The following is a 24,076-nucleotide window of genomic DNA, read 5'->3' as shown; positions in this document are numbered from 1 at the left end:
AATCTACGTCTCACTTACTTACATGGAACAATAGTTATCGGTATTTAAAAAGACTTTAAAAAAAAGACTTTCCATATCTCAGTAATCGCCAAAAATAAATAAAATTATAAAATTTGGTTCTATATTATAGATTAGTAGTAGTAGTAGTAGTAAACACTTTATTGCACAAAACAAGTACATAACACTGTACAAACAATGTACAAAGGCGAACTTATCCCGTTAAGGGATCTCTTCCAGCTAACCTTTAAGTAACTGAGAGATACATATGAAATATATAGAATATAAAATAAGGGGTTATTCATAATTTACTACGTTTACTAAAGTTGACAAGCCGATAATAGTCGTTTGTCCCTTTCATTCATACCATTATCATTTTTCATTTATTTATTTTTCTTCTTAGGCTAGGTCATTTATAACATGAATATAAAAGTAAAATACAAAAACACATAAAAAACAACAAAAAATAAGTATAAACACATTATAAAAAAACCTAACCTAGGGTGCCGCCAGCAGCGGGGCAGGGCCCAAGCTTAGTAAACGTTTATGAATAAGGGGGTAAATTTTTATAGTAGGTAATCCAACATGATTAATCGATTATATCGTATTCCACAGTGGCAGCACTGAGCTGCTCCGATGGCAGCATCCACCCGCCGTGGCTGCTGTACCTGGCCATCGCTCTCGGAGTCATGTTCCTCGTGATGCTCCTCATCAACTGCTTCCTCTGCACCGCCATGACTTGCTCCTGCGCCAGGACTGACGTGAGTATAATCACCAGAGGGGCTACCGTGAAAACCGAAATTCGCGAATTGCGGGGATCTTTCTCCTTCACTCCAATGAAGGCGTAATTAGAGTGACAGAGAAAAATTCCCGCAATTTTCGAACTTCGATTTTCGCGGTTACAGCCCAGTTACTAGGTATAAAGGAATGACCACACCGGAGCTTAACTCAGCGTATACGCAGTGACGTATCTTAAGCGTTGCGATACGGTCTTGAGCATCAGTTAGAAGTCAGTCCTGACGACCATTAACAGAGCTAAGTCGCTACTATATCTTCACTCTAAAACATCTATAGTTTAGGATAAAGTTCTACATAACCTAGGGGCCGTTTTACCTAGTCTATGTAAGTATGATGTTTTATCTCTGGCTGTATCTTTTTCAAAAATGAATATGTTTGTTTATGGGCCCGATTCGGATTTTGAAAGAGACATCGATTAGATATCTTTTAGACATCACCAAGATACGATAACATTTGCGCGATTCTGGAACTTACTCTTGAACGATTTCCACAGGATATGACTTAGAGATCCAATTCACATCTAATAGATATCTTACTCTATCTAACGTAAAAGTGACATTGGTTGCCCGAATTGCGCTGCAAAAGAGAACTAGTTGATATCTAAACTATAACGTATCTAGAATGGATCTAGTACGTGTCGTCTCTTGTGAATATCTCGAAGTTCGAATACAGCAGTATGTCTCTGTCTCACAAATTCGTTTATTATTTAGTTATTACAGTGAATACGCCTCATTGCCCCACTGGATAGTAATACTATACTAATTCGTCGGGCGAGATAGTGACCGGGGCTGATCACTATCTCGCCTGGCGAAATAAAGTCGATCCCCCTTATTACGACGTATTGGTATGATGGAAAGGGACAAACGATTATTATCGGCTTGTTAACTTTAGTAAACGTTAATGAATAGTTTAGTTTATTTATTTCATAATGATAGATTACAGTATAAATTATTCTTACACTAATCTGTATGAATTTACATTATGATCGTCAATAAGGGGGATATGTTTACCAATATTTTGTTTGCAGGTGATCGAGAAGGACCCGTCAGTGGTGGAGGACTACGACCCGTACCGCAGCTGGCACGGCAGCCAGTACGGCAGCAGGTACCCCTCGTCCACCATACACTCCGCGAGGTAACACCCATCATCACCCACTACTTTTACATTTACATTCACTTTTGACTACCAACGAAGCTGTCACTGACGCTGTCATTATCACAGCTAAGTTTTGGTAGCTAAAACCACTTTGCTACGGTAGCTAAAAACTTAGTTGTCCGTATATCAACCAAGGTTTTTAGCTACCACACCTAAATTTTAGTTACCACAACTAAGTTTTTTTTTCCGTGTGGCACAAGTGAGTCTATCCCTTATATGATTAATAATGTAAAAGGACTGATTTAGACGGCACGCGAACTCGCATGCGATTTTAGTTACATTGCGGACTGTTGGTTACGTCCAATTCGACCGACCGATCAAAAACCGCAATGTAACGAGCAGCAATGCATGCGAGTTCTCGCATCGTCTAAATCAGCCCTTACTGTACTCGTACAACGCACCAGAACATCACTCATGACACCTTTGCTTAAGGGTTATTGACCCTTCGAATGAAGGGTTAAGCGGCCTTTAGCTAGCTATATTCGGCTATATATTGCTAGCAGCATGAAAAATACTACATGACGACATGTGGATACGCAAGTCTTTTTGCAGTCTTTACATTTCATGCTGCCGTTAACTGAATTGGTGAAACGCCTTCGAGATTCGAGTATATAGGTAACTTAGAAGATACATAGGTACATAATATGTATGTAACACCTAATGCCAGTGATAATAGACTCATAGTACACAGGTTGCTCTGTAAGTACCTAGCAGAACAATATTTTCAACTTATTTAACTTGTCATGCTATTGTTAGCGACATTAAAATGTAGTATGTACCTATTCATGTCGAATTCGCCGTTTAAATACTGACATTCGAGATTTATTCATATTCATTGCGTTTAAATCTCGTTCTAAACTTCTAACTAGCTAAATCACCGGCTAAAACTAAACTACATAAAAACTAAACATTACCATTGTAATGTTAAGCCAGCAAGCTTAGTGGCCATTGCCACTAAGCTTGCTGGCTTACAACCTCGCCGAAGCTTAGTATTCTTAGTACAGTCAAATGTAAAAATATGGGTGTACAAATCATCTCAAAAATATGTCCCATAACTCTTATGTTAGTGAATTAAGAACTATTATGGGACCTACACCCATATTTTTACAGGTGACTGTACTAACTGGGGATTTTACATAGTTCTCATGGCTTGTTTATTAAATGCAGGTCTGTCTCGGATAACAGCGACCACTACGCGATAGTGCAATCACGGCCCGGCAGCCGGCACTCCGGCATGCACCGGAATAGGCATTAAAAGGTAATGTAATGACTGCTAATTAACTAAGCAGGCGTGGCTCACTCTGCGATTTCGTCGCTTTGCTACAGGTACCTAGCTAAAAGTACATCCGTTCCACTCCAATTTTGGGGAAAGCCATAAGCCGCGCGTGGCGCTGTCGCCACCATAGATTAGTATATGTTATGTCGCCACCTAGCGACCATATCTGTGCTGATCGTAACAGACGCGTTTTGTTAGAGTGAGTCTTCTGTACCTAGTACTATTATTTATTCTGTGGCTGTGGTTAGAATTGGTTATTGTGGCACTTGAATGATACGTGATAAACGCCCGAGGATATCTGTAAACGTAAGTACCTAAGGTAAACGTCTCAGTGTAAGACATGATAATATTGATAATGCCCTACCAGATGACATCCTGTTGTTATCTCTAACGCTAAAAGTTAATAACATAAGTTTTTAAGGACGACATGTAGGTACCTGGTCGGATGTCTACCTTAATGCGTGTACCTAAGCGTCTATTACTATATAAATGGGCTTATAGAGTTTTAAGGGCCCCGTAGTCAACTAGGAACCATTATAGTTTTGCCATGTCCGTCTGTCTGTATGTTTCATTCATAAGTTTCATAACATCTAATGTACATCTGACTACCTACAGTTTTGATATTGTTTTCAAATGTTAAACGTTTGTTTTCAGAATCTATACGGAAATCTCGAGTGGAACGTAGCAAGTTGATGAAGAAACTAAAGATATAAAAGATGTAAAATTGGATTTTAGGGAATCATTGCCTAATTCATAGAAAAATGTTAAACATAAGTTAAATCCACTCCTAAATTTCCGATTGTGATTAAGATATGAAGGATTAACAAGTGATAGGTTAAAAATACGAGTGGTGCTTTGAATGATATTCACAAATTTTAACATAACAGTATGTAGACCTTAGTCTGTAACGTTACCTAAGCTAGAACATGAAGGTACTTCCGTATGTTCGAATGAATTTATCTTGTGCCATCTGTTTCCACGTACCTTGAATGAGTTTAATGATATTTGGTAGTACGGTCGAAAGTACAGTAGAATCCGTTTATTATGACTCCGCCTATACTGACCAACCGCTTATTATGATGTAATTACTGTGCGAAGTTTAGTTTTCATATAAAATTCTTTGCGACAAATTCGGATAAGATAACTTCGCTTATAGTGATAAATCGCTTACTATAACCTAAAAATCCTATTTCCATAAAATTATGTCTGATTATACTGACACATTTGCTGGTTTTCGTGGCCGTCACCACGTCTTTCCCTGCGAGGACGTTTGGTGCGTTCGTGGCGTGTAAGGTATTTTAGTTTTGATTCTCAGTGATAAGTTGATATTTGTTACAAGTTACAAGTTTAATAGAACTCATTTCTCACAAAGGAATTTGAGATTAATTTGGAAAATATAACAAACACAAGAAATTGTACAACTATGTTTTATATGACATCCGCTTAGTATGACGTGATTATCACTTCCCTTCGATGTCATTATAAGCGGATTCTACTGTATTAATTTATGACCCATTTCGTACAGTCAGCAGCAGAAGTCGCTATACACTCCAGGTGCTCAAAGAGAGGTAAACGTTTAAACTGTCAAAAAGTTGTTGACTGTCATGATAGCATTTACTTGTGAGCGCTCAACATGTCACAAATATCTCAACAGTCGCTATTCATTAATTTCTACACTTACAATAAATCATTGATACCTTAGCTGTCAAAAAACCACTGGTATCTAAGCGGTCAACGTGTCAAATATATCTGAAGAATATGGAAAAATAGACGTTTAAAGCATACATGTATGGTCGTATATTGAATGAATAATAGCTATGCTAATTTCAGGTAAAGCGTTTTGACAATCATCGAAAGCAGTACAGTCTTGTCATCACATACATCTATCTCACGTTTTGCCCTTCAACCATTGACAGTGGTCTGTCAGTCAACTTACTGCAAACTATTTCTTTTATTGAATAGAATCATCAAAACGAATGAGTGACACATAGCGAAAGCTAACTGAAGCCGAATTTAGAGCCAATCGTCAAGGCACGTTGTGGTCTTGTTACTAAGGCGTTTGCTTTTCAAAGCAGAGACCGCGGGTTCAAATCTCAGTCGGACGCACCTAGAAATTACAGCTTTTTTTTTAGGTTTCATTTCTATTATTAATTTGTGGTTTTATATTAATTTCGCATAAGTTTATATGTTTTTTGAAGATATTATGTCACATGTAGCGTATGTATGACTTTCTAACAGGACGTTGTAGGTTTGAACCCGCAGTGGGCGTTCCTTAGATTACTCCGGTGCCGAATGCCATTTGATGTTTACTGCTAGGTTATACTAACAATAAGTTCAAAGATATACAGTATGTATCAGGACGAAAGGCCAAGAAAGAGACCCATTAATGTTTAGATCATACTGGACAACTTTTACTATGGGACCAACCCCGATAACGCGGAAAAATAATTGGAAGTTTTATACATTTTGCTGGTCTGATGTTGAAATTTTCTATGGGAGAGTAAATTTTTTTCCGGGGTTTCGGGGTTGGTCCCATAGTAAAAGTTGCTCAGTATGACCTAAACATTAATGGGTCTCTTTCTTGGCCTTTCGTTCTGATACATACTGTATATAACTCCGTATACTCTATCCTCTCTGCTAAGTTGTAAAAACAAAATTCGTCATTCCTCCAACAAAATAAAGAGAGGAGTCATAGTTGGATAATTGGATATGCTTAACACCTTTACTGCCCGTGCTTTTCACGTGGGGCCACGGCTAGCCTCTATTACAAAGCCATAAGGTTTACATGTCAGATTGGGACAGTGAACGTGTTACGTTTCAATTCTATTGTTTTCTCCTTCGTTCTTTGATCGATTCGGAGCATCGTATTTTAGTACTATATATACTATATAGTATATTTTAGTACAATAAGCGGGCTAAATAAATATATTAACATATAATATGCTCTACGGTTTGGAAGAACGGCCGCCTATGACAGTTAAAATAAAAAACCGATCATTCTCGTAGAACCTACCAAAGAATATAATACTCAGAACCTACTTATTTATTGTCTAAGTTTGACACTTGACGATAAAATACTTCTTTAAGAAAGCAGGTGTCAATTCGTAGCTGCTACAGTATTTTTTTAAAGTTAAACTGATAAAACGTTGATTCTTAGTTACCATTGAAATAACAACTGCTTAGCAACTGGTGGCACCCTGGCTGCTGACGTACGTGATTGGCAGTGCGTGTAGGTATTAATGACAGCAGCTTGAATTTGAGTGCTTAGATACCACTGACTTTTTAACCGTTATTGTCATTGTGATTAAATAAGGGTGTATGTGTTAAAGAAAAACTCAGAAGTTAAGATATATGTGACGAATTGAAAGCCTACGCTAAAATGACAACTTAGATGTCCTTATTTTTGTGACGTTTGAAGTGTATATGTTTTCTTGGACACCTTGGCCGCTCAGGTATATCTGCTGCTGACTGTACCTTGTCATAGTGACAATCAATATGAAAGTCGCTAGAGACCTCATACTATTCTCACTGTGGTACAAAATGGGTCATAATTTAAAACTTTCGACTGTACATAATGACCGCAATAATTCGAATTTAATACGCAATTTGATACAACGAATCCGTCCAAGATTATCTCATAGTATTAAAATAAATTAATGCATTGTATGGTTGTACTTAGAATAAGTTATAGATTGAGAAATACACCAGTATAGTTGATAAATGTAATTATTAGGATTAATCTAGTATAAAGACGCGCGCCTATGTGTTTAGGCGAGAGTTAAAACTGTACCACATCATACACTGTGAATTATAGTGTTAATTTAAATGAGTAGTTAGTACTTCCTCAGCTACCTAGGATATTTAATGTGTCGTATTGCCTGTAGAATGTGTAACTAAGTATGTAATAAGAGTGAGTGATATTAGCTATATGACATCTCTTCCTGATTTTGTAACTTATAATTTCAAAAAAGTACCTCGAAAAGTTTGTAAACTTTCAGATAAATTGTTAACTTTTGCCAAGAGTTAGGATAGGTTTTAGCCGTCCAGAGTCCTATAAAAAGGTATTGTTTTGCTCGACTCGGCGGGGGCACTGCAGTGCCCCCAGATCCCATTAATTTTGACAAATCAAAATTGCATTTGACTTGGCAAGTGTCTGGGCGGCTCAATCGGTCTGGGCGGCAAAATCAATATCTAATATTGATTGAAATATCAGTAGAGTCTAAGTTTATCGCCTCCTAAATTCATATGTGAAAGTAAACCTTAATGTTATGATTTTAAGAGTTACAGATTTGGGAAGAGAATTGAACAATGAATAGCGATGTGCTCAATCCGTCTTCCTCGAGTAAATGGAACTTTAATGAATAATGATTGAATCTCGTTTAATGTGTGCTATGTGTTTGTGTTAAACCAAGAGAGAGTGACAATAAAATTCTTAACACTGCCCTGTCTTTCAATCACCTGACCTGCTAGCATGAGTTGCGTTCTCGCGCGTGACTCCTTACATCTAGCGCGACTTCGAGTATAGATCATAATTATAACCATCGCATTTATTCGTGATAAAATAAATAAATAGTTTACCACGAAATATAATGCTAACCAAAAGTCAGCGCTGAACTTCCGGTGAGACCATTTGTGGGTCACGAACGCACCATAGACTCGTGCGCAAGAACGGAACTTATGCTAGAACGCCTGAAATTAAAAGTGCTCATACAAATTATAAAGCTAAAAAGTATTATTTGCTAAATTATGTAGGTACTTATGTTTTATTTTGTGCTAAAGTTCCCCAGTCTGAATTAGAATAAAAGTCATAGGTTGTCGAATATTCTCGTCATAGGTTGTCGAATTTCTACATCACGTTCAACTTAAAACAAAGATAATTTCTGACCTTTTCATATATTTTTATCTGAATAACTTGAAGGTAAGATATGAAATACAAATAAAATAATCTTGCTCACACAAAATCTCATATTTTATTTATTACTTAGTGTCAAACACTTGTGAATTTTACATAAATATTATATAACCTACAAGTTTACACGTTACATTACAATAATTAACTATATTTAGAGGAATGGCTAAGTGGTCGAGTTAAGGGGAATGATTCGAGTTCAAATACATTTAGGTACATACAGTTCACAATAATTATAGAATAGATATAAAAAAGTAAAGGTTTAAAAACATATAAACAGTGTAGAAAACTTTAGCTGCCAATATTTTTAAAGGTTATAAAATTAATAATTATACAAATCTCATTAAATTCAACAGAATACTACTTATTACTTAACCCCTTGATGACTGCTGTTATGCTAGTTCATTCTCGGCATAGATGTCATTTTCAGGTTCCCTGTTGCTAGTGCTTGTAAGGAATGGAAATAAGGAATGTATGGATGGAATTTCAGACATCCAGACATTAACACATTCAGTGCCAACACGGGAAAGCGTAGCCCATAACATAAGAAAGCCCATAGGTATATAGCGAAAAGTGACAACGAACAGAGAACCCGCCTAGCGGGTCGCTGAGTGAATGTGTTTACCTCTAGCCGCCCAGAGGCCTATAAAAAGGCCTCTCGTGCCATTATATTTTGAATCTTTAATTTGACAAATCAAAATTGCATTTGTCTTGACTAGTTTTGTTTCGTGGGTGACATGAGAAGGAAGGAGGTTAAAGGCATACAGTTTGTATATTAACGGCTGAAATCTGTTAGGTTAACCAGTCAGTTAATAATAATTTGCTCTTAGCATCAAGGGAAGCTATGCTATCGTATGTATGCGACTTTTTTGATTACATTTCTTATAACTGTATGTTACGTTTGGTATTATCATTTGTTCGTAACTTTAACTAACGAAAACCATATCTCTAATCAAATTAGCTAACAGCAGCGCTCGAAGGGTTAACTCTTAGATCGACTAACCTAACGGAGCTTTATACATAGGCGAAGGTACTTCACTGAGGACTAGAAAATATTTACTACTCATAACATGCAACAATAAACATCTATGTAATAACCATGTAGGCTCTAAATCTTTGTGACATTGCCAGGGTTTGTATTATATACTCTAAAATGTAACCAAATGATCTACTGTCTATGGCACTTTAGTAGTATGATAAATAAAATATTTGCTTACTTACGTACGTCTGCGGGCGCAGCACGGTTCCATTTTTATCGCCTGTTACATACATACTTGTTAGAACGTGAGAGGCATGGTGACAAGCGATAAAAACGCGACCGTGCTACGCCGCCTGATCAAATGTTGTGATATAAATAATAACCCTCTTATTGCCAAAAGCGACCAAAAAAACTTCGAAAAAAAATAGAATGTAAATCAACCACAATCTTTGGCAATAACAGGGTTAAAATTGATCCAAATACTAACCGACTTTTGGTGTAAGAGATACATATGTTATTTTTTAATTGTGTTTGATTATAAACGCGAAAATCAGTTTCTAACATGTCCAAAACACGCATCGCGACAAGCACGGGACGAAGGCATCGAATATATTCGCAAAGACGTATGTAAATCAAGATATTAATTTACTCTACGAGGCACTATCTAGTGAAACTTCACTGCAAGGTTTTTTCATTCACTTCTGCACTTCATTACTTTGCTGCAACAATGCACATATTATAGGCTGCTAGCCCTGACATTAAAACTTGAACAAAGAATGAGCGTGGTTAAATGCCGCCGAAAGGAAATTGCATTAAGAATATACCAACCATTATACATATTAATATTGCCCTTTCCTTGAAAGTTGCTTCCCGTCCTGTCGCGGCGCGTGAGATCCTATATAACACGATCATGTTTATACCCTAACTAGCTATGAAGAATTCTTTATATAGATTTCGTCATCTTTATCATTTTTAGGCCTGCCCGCGGCTGAAAATACCTCCCATTAACGAGTGCAGTGCATCAAATTGATCCAATATGTGTGAATTTCACACAGTGGTAAGGTAATCCGGTAGTCCAGGTACTAATATTTCAAACGCGCACCCATCAACTATTATACCGTAAAACAACCCAACTATGGCCCAAAACAACTCAAATATTTTAGGCGAACCCTACACGTCAATTGGGCCGGATCACAGCACACCCTACACCATCAATACGAATCGCGTCAGTACGAAGCGTTCTTTGTACGAGGCAGACGTGATGGACTCTAGACAGAGAAAAATTACTCACGCGATAAATATCAAACGCAACACTACATGCAAGATAAATATCCAGGATCTAGGATCAGATTTCAAGCATTACCGGAAATCCAGCAAAATATTGTGATCCGTCAATACACTACCCTACACGTCAATAATCTGGCGTGTAGGGTCTCACGCGATAAATATCAAACGCAACACTACATGCAAGATAAATATCCAGGATCTAGGATCAGATTTCAAGCATTACCGGAAATCCAGCAAAATATTGTGATCCGTCAATACACTACCCTACACGTCAATAATCTGGCGTGTAGGGTAGCCTTAGTTTACGTAAAATATTTATTTGGTTGATCCAATTCCAAGATGAAATATTTTCATAAATGATAGAAAAACTCATGAAAACCCGAAAACAATGTTGGTATGGATACAAGCTTTTGAACGCTAAACGTGCCTCGGACGCCAGGCCATCGCGATTATTTAAGCGAAATTGAACTTTACGGAGTCCCGCGTAAGTCCCTATTTCATTGGCAAAGCTATCGGCTGTAGCCGTCGTTGACGTCCTTGGCAAGACTTTCCGATGACGGCTGTCGACTGTGGCGGTCAAAAGGTTAAGAATTGGACTTGTAGACCATAGTTGTAGTATTGAACTATAGTTGGCTGATTTTATGTAATAGGTACCTTTTTTAAAGACTACATGACGGATATAAACGTGATCGTGCTACCTGCGGTTCGTTTACTTCGTTGAATGTTTGTCCGTCTTCACCAAGGTGTTGACGACCTTCTCGTAGAGCGAGCGCTTGTAGATGCGCGGCTGGCCCTCGCGCAGCCCGCGCGGGTACGGCCCGATCTCCTCGTCGAACCAGCTCGTTGTGGGCTGGAAGAGTTTCAAGATAACATATTCAGCCACGCTACAAAGTATATTTGTGACGTTTCCAACCAAAAGGTACCTACCACATTGTCGGTTGTCGATATTATCGATTATTATCGACTCGATAAGGTTGATTTCAAATTAAAGCCATATGGAAATACCGCTTATTGACAACCGGTACCCTTTTTGATTACGAATGGTACAACTTAATGATGGAATGATGTAATAAAAATAGGGGGGATCCGTTATATAGGACATTCGGTATCTTGTTCTGATTAGGAAAACATAGAAGAAAATAAACAAGTGCGAGTCGGACTCGCGCACGAAGGGTTCCGTACCATTACGCAAATAACGGCAAAAAAATCACGTTTTGTTTATGGGAGCCCCACTTAAATATTTATTTTATTTTGTTTTCAGTATTTGTCGTTATAGCGGCAACAGAAGTACGTCATCAGTGATAATTTCAACTGTCTAGCTATAACGGTTCATGAGTTACAGCCTGGTGACAGACAGACAGACGGGCGGCGGAGTCTTAGTAATAGGGTCCCGTTTTTACCCTTTGGGTACGGAACCCTAAAAAATTTACATCTCTTTGGCTTACCTACACATCTTCATTCAATTACTGAATCTTTGGTAAGAAACAGCAGCCTAACACAAAGCTCATTAATATACCGGGTGTGGCCTGTAATATGAGCAAAAAATTAAACTGTAAGCTGTACTCCTCATACTGACCAACATTTGTTCAGCGACTTTTAAAAATAACTTGTGATTTGATTTTTAATACACTTTAAAGTTTAATTGCGTCTTAATGTATTGCGAATTTTGTTGTTTAAGGCGTGACAAGCAACGTCAATCACAATGATATGGCGTGGCGATGGCGTCCATTGAAGATAATATTTATTTTGTATGAAAAATGGGGAGTATAAATACTTCATAATTTTTAAAAGTTGTTGAACATAAGTGTCACCGTTTGAGGAGTACAATCTATGTTTTAATTATTTGCTCGTGTTACAGGCCACACCCGGTAAATTGTATTTAGGCATGAACGATCACGAAACTGACGGGGCATACCAATAAATCCCTATAGGTAAGTATCCTGTGACGCACACGAACCCAATTACGTCAAAAAGCTATGGCGTAATGTGTGGGTATTCGTGCGTAAATCTCGAATATCACGATCTTCGTTCTTAACCCGTCGAGCGCCCACCATACAACAAATTAATGCAAAGCAATTTGACCCATATTGATTTGTAGTAACACACGTCAAATTGAGTTAGCATCACACGTGTCTTGGTAGGGCGCTCCACGGATTAATTGAGTGCGGTAACTGTCGTTCAAATATACAATTATAAATAATAATGATAAATTAATAATAAAATAATATGGTTAATTATAAATTATAATGAGTTTGTTTATTAGGGTTCGGTACACAAGGGATAAAAACGGAACCCTATTACTAAGACTCCACTGTCCGTCTGTCTGTCACCAGGCTGTATCTCATGAACCGTGATAGCTACATAGTTGAAATTTTCACAGATGATGTATTTCTGTTGCCGCTATAACAACAAGTAGGCACTACTAAAAATACGGAACCCTCGGTGAGCGAGTCCGACTCGCACTTGACCGGTTTTTTTTATAATATTTGCAGTTATAAGATATTTTTTTATGAGTACGCAACTGGACGTAATTATAATTAAGTATCAACATTTGAAACGAATTATATCATGCAAATCGCTAGTCAAATGGGACATGGGACTGGTAAAAGTAAAGAGTTTTGGCTTAATTTGACAAATAAATACATTACTTTTCAAGATTTTGGCAGAATCCTACAAGGTGGGTACTCAGTGGGGAGGGGGGGAGTCTTGGTAGAATGTTCGCGATCCCAGGACGCCTGAAACGGCATATCGCTGGTGTGGGTTTATAGTGGGTGGGTGGCTCCTCCCCCTCTTTTCACAATTGAAAAGAGCTGAGAGGTGAAAGTCCCATATACCCCCCCCATAATGCGCCCACCTCAGGGCCAGGGGGACAATGCGTAACAGCATTCCTTCATCGACAAAAAAAAAATTAACTCACCTCTAGCTTAAAGTTGAGGATGTGCGCTTGGCTCTGGTTGTGAGGCACTGTAGCCACTCGTGACACGGAGAAGTAGCCGGGGTGGCTCGCGGTTATCTCGTAGTGGCCCGGGGTAAGGAGGCGGTAGTAGTCTCCGAAAGCACCTGCACAAGAATTTTGTTAGTAATAATTGTATTAGGATTAGACTTTGATTCTTTTTAAGCTCGTCGAAACTGGCAATTTGGAGACAATCTTGCATAGATTTAGAAGCAATTTAATCCAAAGGTTTGCAAGCGTTTGCGATTAGCAAGTTAATAACTGTGAAAACGATGGTACAAATATCAAAAATCACTGTTGAATTTTAAAATCAAAAATACGCAAGTAAGCATACCGGGTGTGGCCTGTAATACGAGCAAAAAATTAAACTGTAGGCTGTACTCATACTGACCAACATTATTTCAGCAACTTTTAAAAATAACTTGTGGTTTGATTTTAATACGTTTAAAGTTTATTCTAAGACGCAATGTATTGCGAATTTTGTTGTTTAAGGCGTGACAAGCAACGTCAATCACAATGATATGGCGTGGCGATGGCGTCCATTGAATATAATATTTATTTTGTATGAAAAATAGGGAGTATAAATACTTCATATTTATTTTAAGTTGTTGAACAAAAGTGTCACCGTTTGAGGAGTACAATCTATGTTTTAATTATTTGCTCATGTTACAGGCCACACCCGGTATAAGTATAACGGGTTGTGGGTTAGCACTGATTGACTAGCACGTTATTTTTTCGCGGATTAGCAAAGTAATATTTTGGTTTTAATTAATAACTATGGATTTCCGCAAAGTAACGCCTGAATCTATTCACTATCAAAAATACCAAAATACGAGCAGAACTGATTCATTTTAACTAACTCTCTTCACTTTTGGGGCTTCCCTACGGGCCTTACGTACGTATACCTCGTAAAAGTAGGAAGCACTCAGTTACTGGTTAATTGAGTTAACGTCGGAACAATTTTCTCGATTAGCGGTTGACAATAGCTTACATAAGTACGATGGCAGCCTACTGTGTCATGGCATTGTCTGGCTTAGTTTATACTTGACGGCTCAATAGGATTATTAACATTTTGCTTGATTCAATAACATTTCAATGCAATATACCTAGAATAGAATAGAATACTTTATTGCATATCACATTACAGACATGGATGGAATGGAACATAAATAAAGGTATAAGTACATGTGACACCCTGCAAGGGCACGGCACCTAAACACTTGTTTTAGCAATTGTACTAGAGAATTTGCGTAAGCTAGTCTTCAGATCGGTCGGTAATTATAAACTGAAATAAATGTCATATACTAAGAAAAAGTGACCAAGGCCTCCAGTGCCGCTGGTTCGATTCCAACCCAGTGCCAGGGCTGGAATCAAACCAGCGTCCTCTGCTATCGCGGCAGATGCCTGTGCCATTCGGCCACCGGGCCACAGCGGCATAGGTCAAATTTTTCCAAGCATATGCACTTCTTACTGGCTGGCTTATGGCGCCCCCTGGCCCTAAGGTAGAACAGTATGGTTCAGACCTTCTAACTGGATCATCTCCTCCTCGGTAAATCGGTAATTTCCCCGCCATAACCAGTTGCGATAAGCAATGTTAATGTTAATTCAGGAGAGGAGAGGCAATTTTATCAATATTGGTCCAGTAGACAGTGTAAGATTTTCTAAATTGAAAAGAATATTTGAGTGGTGACAGGCTGAGTACGTCTATCAATATTTCTGTTTCTATTTCAATACTTTATTTCCATGAATATGGTACATACATTGTATGGTTAGTAAAATGTGTTAGGTCAGCATATTCTGCCGGCATGCATCGGCGTATAAATATTTACATAAGTATTTACATGAGGATTATTTTTTTTAATTCAGGATCCTAAAAACCCGGAGAATAGGATCCAGCCATAGTGAAAGTGGGCAGGTCTAGAAGAAACGAGATGGGAGATGGATAGCGTGGTTGCAATTAGCACAGGAGCCAAAAGAGTGCCATAGCTAGTAAATAATTCAGACTAAATAGAAAGGTTGATAGAATTATACTTACCAGTAGTAACATCATGTCGGATAGGCCTCGGTATCGGTCCAGTAATGTTCACCACGGAGATCACCGCGTTCTGAATAAACCCAGAGTCATCAGTCACCACACCCTTCACTCCCGTATGCGCCTTCCACAAGTAAGCCAACATGGCTTCCCTGTTCCTCTCCCATTCTGCCTCTAGTTTATCCGCACTCGGGTACTTTTCGCATCCGAGCTCCAAAGTCACTTCAAACGCATTCGTGGCCAAGTAGTTGAAATCTTGCATGCCTGGAATATTACAATTGGATTAGGTGTTTTAGCGGAATTCCAGTCGTTGAATATAAACGCTAATTGGTGAGATGTTTTGACGTTCGCGATTATTCAAGAACGCAAGATAATGCCTTTGTTTACGGCGTCATTTTGCATTCAAAACTTCTGTACAGTTGAGATTAGGCATCCATATTTTCATTGCTTTTCGAGCTTAAGAAAAGGGAAGATAATATTATGGAGAAAGTAGGCCGCCCCTATAATTCGTGAAATTCCTCGTACATAACGTGCACAGTGTTTTCTAGTAACAACGCAATGTAAAAATTTAGTGTATGCTATAAAAAGATCTAACAAATGAAGACCGTTAGCAATTCTAATGCAACACGAATGTTTTGGGCCAACAAAGCGAAGTCGATCTAACTAAATAGTAGATGTCGCCCCGTTCCCAAAAAGACTCGTTACTTTATATGGAAAATTGTCTAATTTTAGAATCGAGAGTAGTAGATACCTAAATAAAAGTTAACTCCTGAATCCTAATTGACAACACATATTTGCCTAATTTTAGATTATCCGATTGCGCGGTCTACGCACTGCATATGATAGATAGATAGATAGATAAATCATTTATTGCCACAACAAAGGTTATAAATTACAATTGGTTACCTAGCATACCTAGTTACAAAAAGTTGTTTATTACCGTGCAATGACAATCTGCCGTATTCGAACTTCAAGATATTCGCAAGAGACGACACGTACTAGATCCATTTAGATATCAACTAGTTCTCTTTTGCAGCGCAATTCGGGCAGCCAAAGTCACTTTTACGTTAGATAGAATAAGATATCTACTAGATGTGAATTGGATCTCTAAGTCATATCCTGTGGAAATCGTTCAAGAGTATATCCAGAATCGCGCAAATGTCAAATTTGACAGGTTAATAGATCTTAAACATATCGTTATCGTATCTTGGTGATGTCTATAAGATATCTAATATTTCAAAATCCGAATCGGGCCCAATGTAACGTAGGTGTTCACAGTTTCACATCGACCTTGAACAATATTCAATGCCACACATGTGAGCCGAAGATAACTATCATTAAAAAAAGTGTTTGCAAAACAACAGCGGACAATGATTCTCAAATTAACATCACTAAACCAGTTTACTCACGGTTAACGAGTGGTCGCACATAAATGTCAAGTCGTCATGTCACAGACATGGCTGACTAGACTACGGAAGCTACTCTGCTTGACAACAACCTCTGCTTTTGCGATGACATTTTCCACACACGTGCAACATTGCAGAGTCCGTCTGAGAAAGACGTGTTTTGCTGGCACTTCCACACTCTTGATTGCAAAGTCGGTGTAGAGTTAACTCGGTAAGATACCCTTATGATAGTATAGTCTTCAGGAATGATAGTCATCATATATTTGAAGGCTACCCATCATTAGAAACAACGAATTACTCTTCTTTATTTCTAATGTTTATAATTACCCTTTATAATAATCCCGGCATTTTGCCACGGCTCATGGGAGCCTGGGGTCCGCTTGACGACTAATCCCAAGAATGGACGTAGACACTAGTTTTTACGAAAACGACTGCCATCTGACCTTCCAACCCACAGGGGAAACTAGGCCTTATTGGGATTAGTGCGGTTTCCTCATGATGTTATCCTTCAGCGAAAAGCAACGAAAACGAATTACTAAAATGATAAAACGTGACAATACAATCGTCTACCTACATTTAACATATATTTTAGAGATGCAATAAAGTAGCATAATTGGTACAATGGTTTTCCAGACAAGTCATGTCGGATGCGACATCTACTTCGATATGTCTGTGAGCTAGCACATAAATGTCAGTGTCCACGTGAAGCAATCTATTATGTGGGAACCGAGATACTTCCTGCTACAGAACTCTTTGAGAACCTTCCTTTACGAGTGATTGTTACTTGGCGAGAGTTCTTTGTTTAATGTTTTTATAAAAAGTGCGATAAGGTAATCTGAAACGGTCTAGAACTGTTAACAGTGTTAACCCGTGAAAAATTAGATATTGATTTATGGACTTTACAGTATATGTACTGGCACTAATTTACTATTTATGGTACTATTTACGCGCTATACGTGCGTATGTCGAATATTATACGGCCATATATACAGTCACCTCACGGGATTGTTATGCCATTAAGGGTTCTTGTTAAATTGGAAATCTATAGCGTAAGTATTGAACAACCAATTTCGCTAGGACCACAGAATAAATAATAGTACTAGGTACAGAAGACTCACTCTCTAACAAAACGCGTCTGTTACGCGACAGCCCCACGCGCGGCTTATGGCTAGCCACCAAAATTGGTGTGGAACGGATGTACTTTTTTCTACCTGTACCAAAGCGATGAAATCGCAGATTGAGCCACGCCTGCTAGGAACCTAAATGGCGCAACAATCGCGGAGCGTAATGGTACCGTAAAACGTTGTACAATACACGTGCGAAAAGGTAATGTGTTGCATGGGCGTAGAAAGCATTTTTTAAGGGGTGGGGCAGAAGTAGGCGAGGCTGGGTACGTTGTAACAGGTACAGAAATTCTTAGCTTATGGCACAGAATAATTAATAGTAGGAAACTTCCTACAAAAACGAAGTTTGACAGCGGTTCAGGGTCGAATCATGCTGTCCCTTTCTAATATATGGCACTATCCCTTTCGGCCATTTAGGGTTGTCAAAAATCAAGTGATTATGTTATCTGTGGTCGTGCATGCAAAAGGAAGTCAAGTGGTGCCAACCGTAATAATTGCTCGGAGCAATGCTGAGCCGAGTTTGACCGAAGTCAGGAGTTTCGCAACCCTGCTTATGGTCAGATACCAGGGTAGGGCAACTGCCCCACCTTGCCCCACCGTGGGTACGGCTATAATGTGTTACACGGCTATGTAACGTACCTCCCTTCAGGCTGTACCAGGCCGCGCCGTTGGTGACGCCGCCCTGCTTGCCGAAGTTGTAAGTGGCGGAGTCATCGGCGCTGGTGGCGTGGCAGCCCGGGCGGCGCGGGGACGCCATGTCCGCGTGATTCATCGCGTATGCCAGGGCCAACGCCCTGTGGACAAGTGCTGGGTTTACAAGACGGCCATGTATTGAATAACCCTTAGATGTTATAAATTTTTCAAGAGATCTGAAGAGTCAATTATAAAAGTGAGCGGCTAATAACGACAACTTAAGTAGTACCACAGAATAAATAATAGTACTACCGTACAGAAGGGACACTTCCTACAAAACCGAAGTTTGACAGCGATTCAGGGACGAATCATGTTGTCCCTTTCTAATCTATGACACTATCCGTATCAGCTATTTAGGGTTGTCAAAATTCAAGTCATTTTCTTATCTGTGCTCGTACACGCAAAGGGACTTCAAGTTGTGTCAACCCTAATAACCGCTCGGAGCAATGCTGAGATTGCTGAGCCGAACGGAGTCGAGAATGCCCGTAGGCAGGAGTGTCTCCCCACTGGTAGTACTTACATACCAGACATGACACAAGACACAACAAACCTGAAAGTGTCGTCGTCAGGGCTGGCCGAGTACTCGGAGACGGGGGCGCCACTGCGGCTCTCGTCGTATGGATAGTTGGCAACCAGGTCCCCGCCGTGCATGGCCGCGCTCAGCACGAACGGTATGGACATGATCCATCGCATCACCGCTCGTGTCTCAGGCTCGAGCTACAACAAATAAAATTGTTGTACTAACATCAACACTCTTCATCTGTTCATCGGTGGACCTTATGCCTTTTGTAATAAGGTTTACGAACTGTCAGTTAATAGTGTGGGCGATGCTAGCATGCCAAAAATCAGGAATATCGGTCGGTATTCCGCCTACAAGGTAAACACTTTGATGTGAAGTGGTAATTTTATCCGCGTGACTTCAGGGCTTCAAAATTCCTGTGTGCTGTCTGTATTAGTTAACTTTCGTAAAACAAGTGCGTAAACTTTGACATCCTATTTAAAGCTTTGGGGTCATCCATTAATTACGTCACACGAATTTCTAGGTTTTTTGACCCCTCCCCCCCTCCTTGTCACACTTGGTCACATTTGGCAAACCACTCCCCCCTAGTGTGACGTCACATTTTTTCTACGAAATCGCCAAATCGAATTTAGTAAGTACCTAAGTATTATTAATATTTTATCAAAATATTTTTGACGATATAAATATTAGTAATTTTATAACCCAAAACTGCTTAGGAAAGAAAATTAAACGAATATAAACGATTATCGTTTTAAAAACTTGTTATTTAAATGTACAGCGAATAAAATAATTTAAATAAATTTTCGGTTACTGATGAAGTTAAAGTGACGTCACAAAGTTTGTGTCTCCCCCCTCCCCCATGTCACAATATGTCACATTTTCTTGACCCCCTCCCTCCCCCTAAACGTGTGATGTAATTAATGGATGACCCCTTTATTATGTTGCCAGATGCCATAGAAGTCCTCCATGTGCAAAAACATATGGTATTGGGGTGACATTCTGCAAAACAGATTGAATGACTACAATTTTTTTTGCAAATCTATACGTAGATATTTTATAGTCCATTCTATTAGAAGCATATATCAAAAACATAACATTAATCTCGAAATGCTAGCACGTCAACAGCCCACATATATCCGGCAGGGCACATTTGCAAAGGGAAAAAATCAATAATTTCATATATTGAGTTATCTTATCACGCAAGCACATTTGAATACAATACAGTAGTATATCTAAAAGCCGATATAATTAATAAACAATATCCATAATATAACTGCCTTCAAATCAAATCCGAGTACCTATGTGTGATGAGAAATATTTACCTACTCCAAAGAATCGGATGTTTTCTATGTTTCAAGATGAAGGTACTGCAAAGCATTCATGGAAATTAATTGCCTATTTTGAGCATATTATCCTATATATATTTAAGAAAAATCAAACAGAAACAGCTCTGGCTTCTCCAACAGATTTTTGATGGCTGCTACTGTTACATCTGTTACTACTACTACTAAAATGATAATTCTCTACTCATCCATATGAGCATGTGTGCACATTGTAAAAAATGTTATTTAAGAAAAATGTTCACGCATTATCATAAAGTTAATTAAAATTTTAATAAGTTTTGAAAAAATTTTTTTTTTTTTTATGATTTATTTAGAACACAAACAGTCACATAATACAAATGGATTTTTAGTACAATGTAGTGTACTTAACATACTTAAGAAACAGACCTGGAGGTTCATTAATGAGTAGGTATATAATGTTAACATACATAATAACCGCAGAAAGAAAAAATAAAATTGTAATTATGAGCCATATCTACTTATAAACTGTATTTACCAGTCTTCCAAACAAAATCAATATTGTTTTACATTATAGTAGGGTAGGTAAGTAGAAAATTGGTAAATAAGTTTAAGATCAATATCTATTTTAGTATTATTTATGATTAAATATATCAGTCTTGCTTTGTTTAGATTGGACTAAGATTATTTTGTGTAATATTGTTGGATAATATTTATTTAGCATACTAGAGTAAAGGCACAAAACAGATACCTATCTGTTTTGTGGTAAAGGCCCATGTTTTTAAGACATATATTTTATCCCAGAAGTGGGATAAAATATAAGCTATGGAAATATAAATAAGTCTCTGTAAAAAAATTTATCTTTCATACAAGATTTTATCTGTAATTTTCTTTTAAGGGGCAACTAATACTCATCAAGACAATTCTACCAAACCTAAACACAATTTGATTAGCTTTGGTTTAGCATAGAGTTTCTACGGCCACCCCTTGAGTCAATTATCAGATCATCACGCTGGTACCATAATATTGCATTGTCACCCAACTTGCACGTAAAGTTTCAGCTCAATTAAATAATGAGAAGTGGATCTAATTTAGCTTGCAATATTTGACCTGAACATACAACCATTGCAAGTTAAATAAAAGCTTGTAAAAAATCGGGTAACTCACCGGAGCAGCAAGACGGGTCACATCTCTCAGTAAGTGGTTGTTGTGATTGATGCCCTGTCTCTCAAGCTCAAATGTGATGGCGTCTAGATCCGGGAAATTCCGGTTCAGATCCACAGTGTGGTTGTTGTAGCGGCCAATGAGATAATCCTGGGTTCCCTAAAATAAAACATACTATAATAACAACATTGAAATAACTTACAGAGAGGAATTTTATACAAAACATTTCTAGTAATATTTTTTTTATATTATAAATAACTTCTATTACAAATTTATCTCATCATAGATATGTTACTTTTTAGAATATAAAAAAAATTGCAAACTGTAGGACAAAATTTATTTTGTCTTATTAAAAAAAATTGCTTGTTTACAAAAATTTATTGATTGTTTAACTTTTGTTGGACATGAACCCTGTAGTGATAAGAATAAAAATTAATTAACATATGATAAATGCTTCCCTCGGGACTAGTAAATTTATACACTCGGCAATAATGCAATTAGTTTATTATACTTACTGTGTCGGTCGACAACTGCCATCCATCAGGGTTCATGGACGGCATCAGATGGATGCGCGTGTTGTGTATGAGCGCTCGGATGCGGCGGTCGCGGTTCATGTACAGGTCACACAAATAATGCGCTAGCCCTAGCAGCAACTCCCGACCCAGCACCTCATTCCCGTGAATATTGCCGATATATTTCACTTCAGGCTTATCTACACGAAAATATTTATATAAGTAAGGCTTTGGTCTTAGCATGTCCATAAGGACATTAAAAAAAATATAGAAAAAGTCAATAATTAAAAAAAATCTACCCTCGAATACTTACAAGGCTGATGGATTCCAGGTTTATCCGAGAATTCAATCACGTAAAGAGGAACATTTTGTACCGACGGCTCGGTAAGAGCGTAAACTCTCGATATGTTTGGGCATTTTTGATGAACTTTCTCCAATATTAGCGGCAACTCTTCATTATTATGATGTCTCCAAGTAAATTCGGCATTCGCAGTTAGAAATACAGCGAAACAAAGCACTATTAACTTTGCCATTGTTATCGTTATAGTAAATTTTGCTTTATTTTTAAACAATGCACATGTTATTCGTTCAGCTTGTGATACCGCAGTATCGATCGATTTCCCGCCTACGTAAAAGCTCACAGAAAACGACACCCTACAAAGACACGCAAACTAAACTGATAAACTGACGAGGTGACGAGGCGAGCGAGCAGTGTTGCCAACTCGGATTTTGAAAAAATGCTAGACTAATGTCTAGATTATGCCAAAATTATGCCAAAGATTTTTGAAACACCTATGCTAAAAAAATTCTAAAATATCACTTGAAATTAGACACTTAAAAACGATACTTTTTTCAAATTTACCTCCTGTTTCTTCTGACAAGATCTGCTTGACCAACTTGATATAGTCCGTTGACATAAATCCGTCCACAAAAGTCAAAATTCATATGAAAATATGAACCACATAAGGCGATGGCGCATATTGTTGCTGCCAAGTTGGTGCAAACTTGGCTTAGACTAAATTATGCTAAAAAATATGGCAGATGCTAAATGGAAAATTTTGGTGCCAAAGAGAGTGAAAATATGCCAGATCTGGCATCATTTTTGCCAAGTTGGCAACACTGCGAGCGAGACGATGAATGAAATGAAGTTGGTCGATATCACTGACGTAGATATGATGACGTATGTGACGCTTGACAGCGGATTAACCAATCACGTGCTGCCTGTCATTTTCAAGCTATTCAAGGCATTACTAAAACGGTTGTAATCAACTTTAGTCAAAAACCAGAGTCGTACTCAATAGTTTTTTATTTAGGGTCGGTTGCACTAAACTGTTCGTATCGTTAAAGAGTTCGCTAAATTATGTTAGAAAGTTTTATAGCAAAGCGCCAGGGCGCGCCGGCTGATGTTAATCAGTCTGTCAAATGTGGTTGGTGCAACTGGCCCTTAATCTAGTAATTGAAAGTTATTATAGGTGGCGCTGTTCCGTGTAGCAAAAACCGTGTAGAAACAAACAAGCTGGGGTAGTACATGGGGTAGCTTTTGTTTAGTTACCTGATTGCTCGCTAGATGTCACTTTTCCGAGTAGTTAAAAGATTGTTGCTGAAGTTAAACTGAGCTGGGTCAAACAATCGTTTGTTACGCTCCATAACGTATCCTACTCATCTGTCTGTATCTTTCTACAGATATTCTTCCATGATAGTGTGTGACAGAGACAGTTGCGTTTCATTCACTACGGAGCGTAAACGTTGTACTCTTTTATATGGTTTTACTAGCAACCCGCCCCGGCTTCGCAGGGATTACACAAAACCTTAACAAATTAAAATTATATACCTAAACCTTCCTCAAATCATTCTAAATATTTATAGGTGAAAACCGCATGAAAATCCGTTAGTACCTATGAAACTAGGATAGGTAGGTACTACCAAGTAAGTAGGAAAGTAATTTTGTAAGTATTTAGTAGTCCTATTAA

General features: G+C 38.2%; 2 protein-coding genes across 3 annotated transcripts in view; one reads left to right on the top strand and one right to left on the bottom strand.

Moving 5' to 3' along the window:
• The window catches only part of LOC134665999 (uncharacterized), a 42,878-nt gene extending 35,211 nt beyond the window's left edge, over nucleotides 1-7,667 (top strand). The window contains exons 9-12 of one of the 2 annotated variants that reach the window (XM_063523070.1): nucleotides 613-758; nucleotides 1,823-1,899; nucleotides 3,118-3,208; nucleotides 3,881-7,667. In XM_063523070.1, the coding sequence (XP_063379140.1) occupies nucleotides 613-758; nucleotides 1,823-1,899; nucleotides 3,118-3,205 (311 nt within the window). In that variant the 3' untranslated portion in view covers nucleotides 3,206-3,208; nucleotides 3,881-7,667. Of the gene's footprint in view, nucleotides 1-612; nucleotides 759-1,822; nucleotides 1,930-3,117; nucleotides 3,209-3,880 lie in introns of both variants that reach the window. The other variant, XM_063523068.1, reaches the window with a different exon arrangement.
• LOC134665995 (carboxypeptidase E-like) overlaps nucleotides 1-22,783 on the bottom strand; it is a 219,715-nt gene extending 196,932 nt beyond the window's left edge. The window contains exons 1-9 of the mRNA XM_063523062.1: nucleotides 22,420-22,783; nucleotides 22,110-22,306; nucleotides 21,598-21,753; nucleotides 19,160-19,326; nucleotides 18,556-18,710; nucleotides 15,390-15,650; nucleotides 13,319-13,461; nucleotides 11,100-11,251; nucleotides 9,447-9,458 (exon numbers count right to left, since the gene is read on the bottom strand). Coding sequence (XP_063379132.1) covers nucleotides 11,111-11,251; nucleotides 13,319-13,461; nucleotides 15,390-15,650; nucleotides 18,556-18,710; nucleotides 19,160-19,326; nucleotides 21,598-21,753; nucleotides 22,110-22,306; nucleotides 22,420-22,639 — 1,440 coding nt within the window. The 5' untranslated portion in view covers nucleotides 22,640-22,783 and the 3' untranslated portion in view covers nucleotides 9,447-9,458; nucleotides 11,100-11,110. The remainder of the gene's footprint in view (nucleotides 1-9,446; nucleotides 9,459-11,099; nucleotides 11,252-13,318; nucleotides 13,462-15,389; nucleotides 15,651-18,555; nucleotides 18,711-19,159; nucleotides 19,327-21,597; nucleotides 21,754-22,109; nucleotides 22,307-22,419) is intronic.
• Between the last annotated feature and the right edge of the window lie 1,293 nt (nucleotides 22,784-24,076).

Source organism: Cydia fagiglandana, chromosome 7, assembly GCF_963556715.1.
Source record: "Cydia fagiglandana chromosome 7, ilCydFagi1.1, whole genome shotgun sequence".
NCBI classification, from domain to species: Eukaryota; Metazoa; Arthropoda; class Insecta; order Lepidoptera; family Tortricidae; genus Cydia; species Cydia fagiglandana.
Note: the sequence above shows the minus strand (reverse complement) of the source record. Positions and strands in the feature narration are given on the sequence as shown.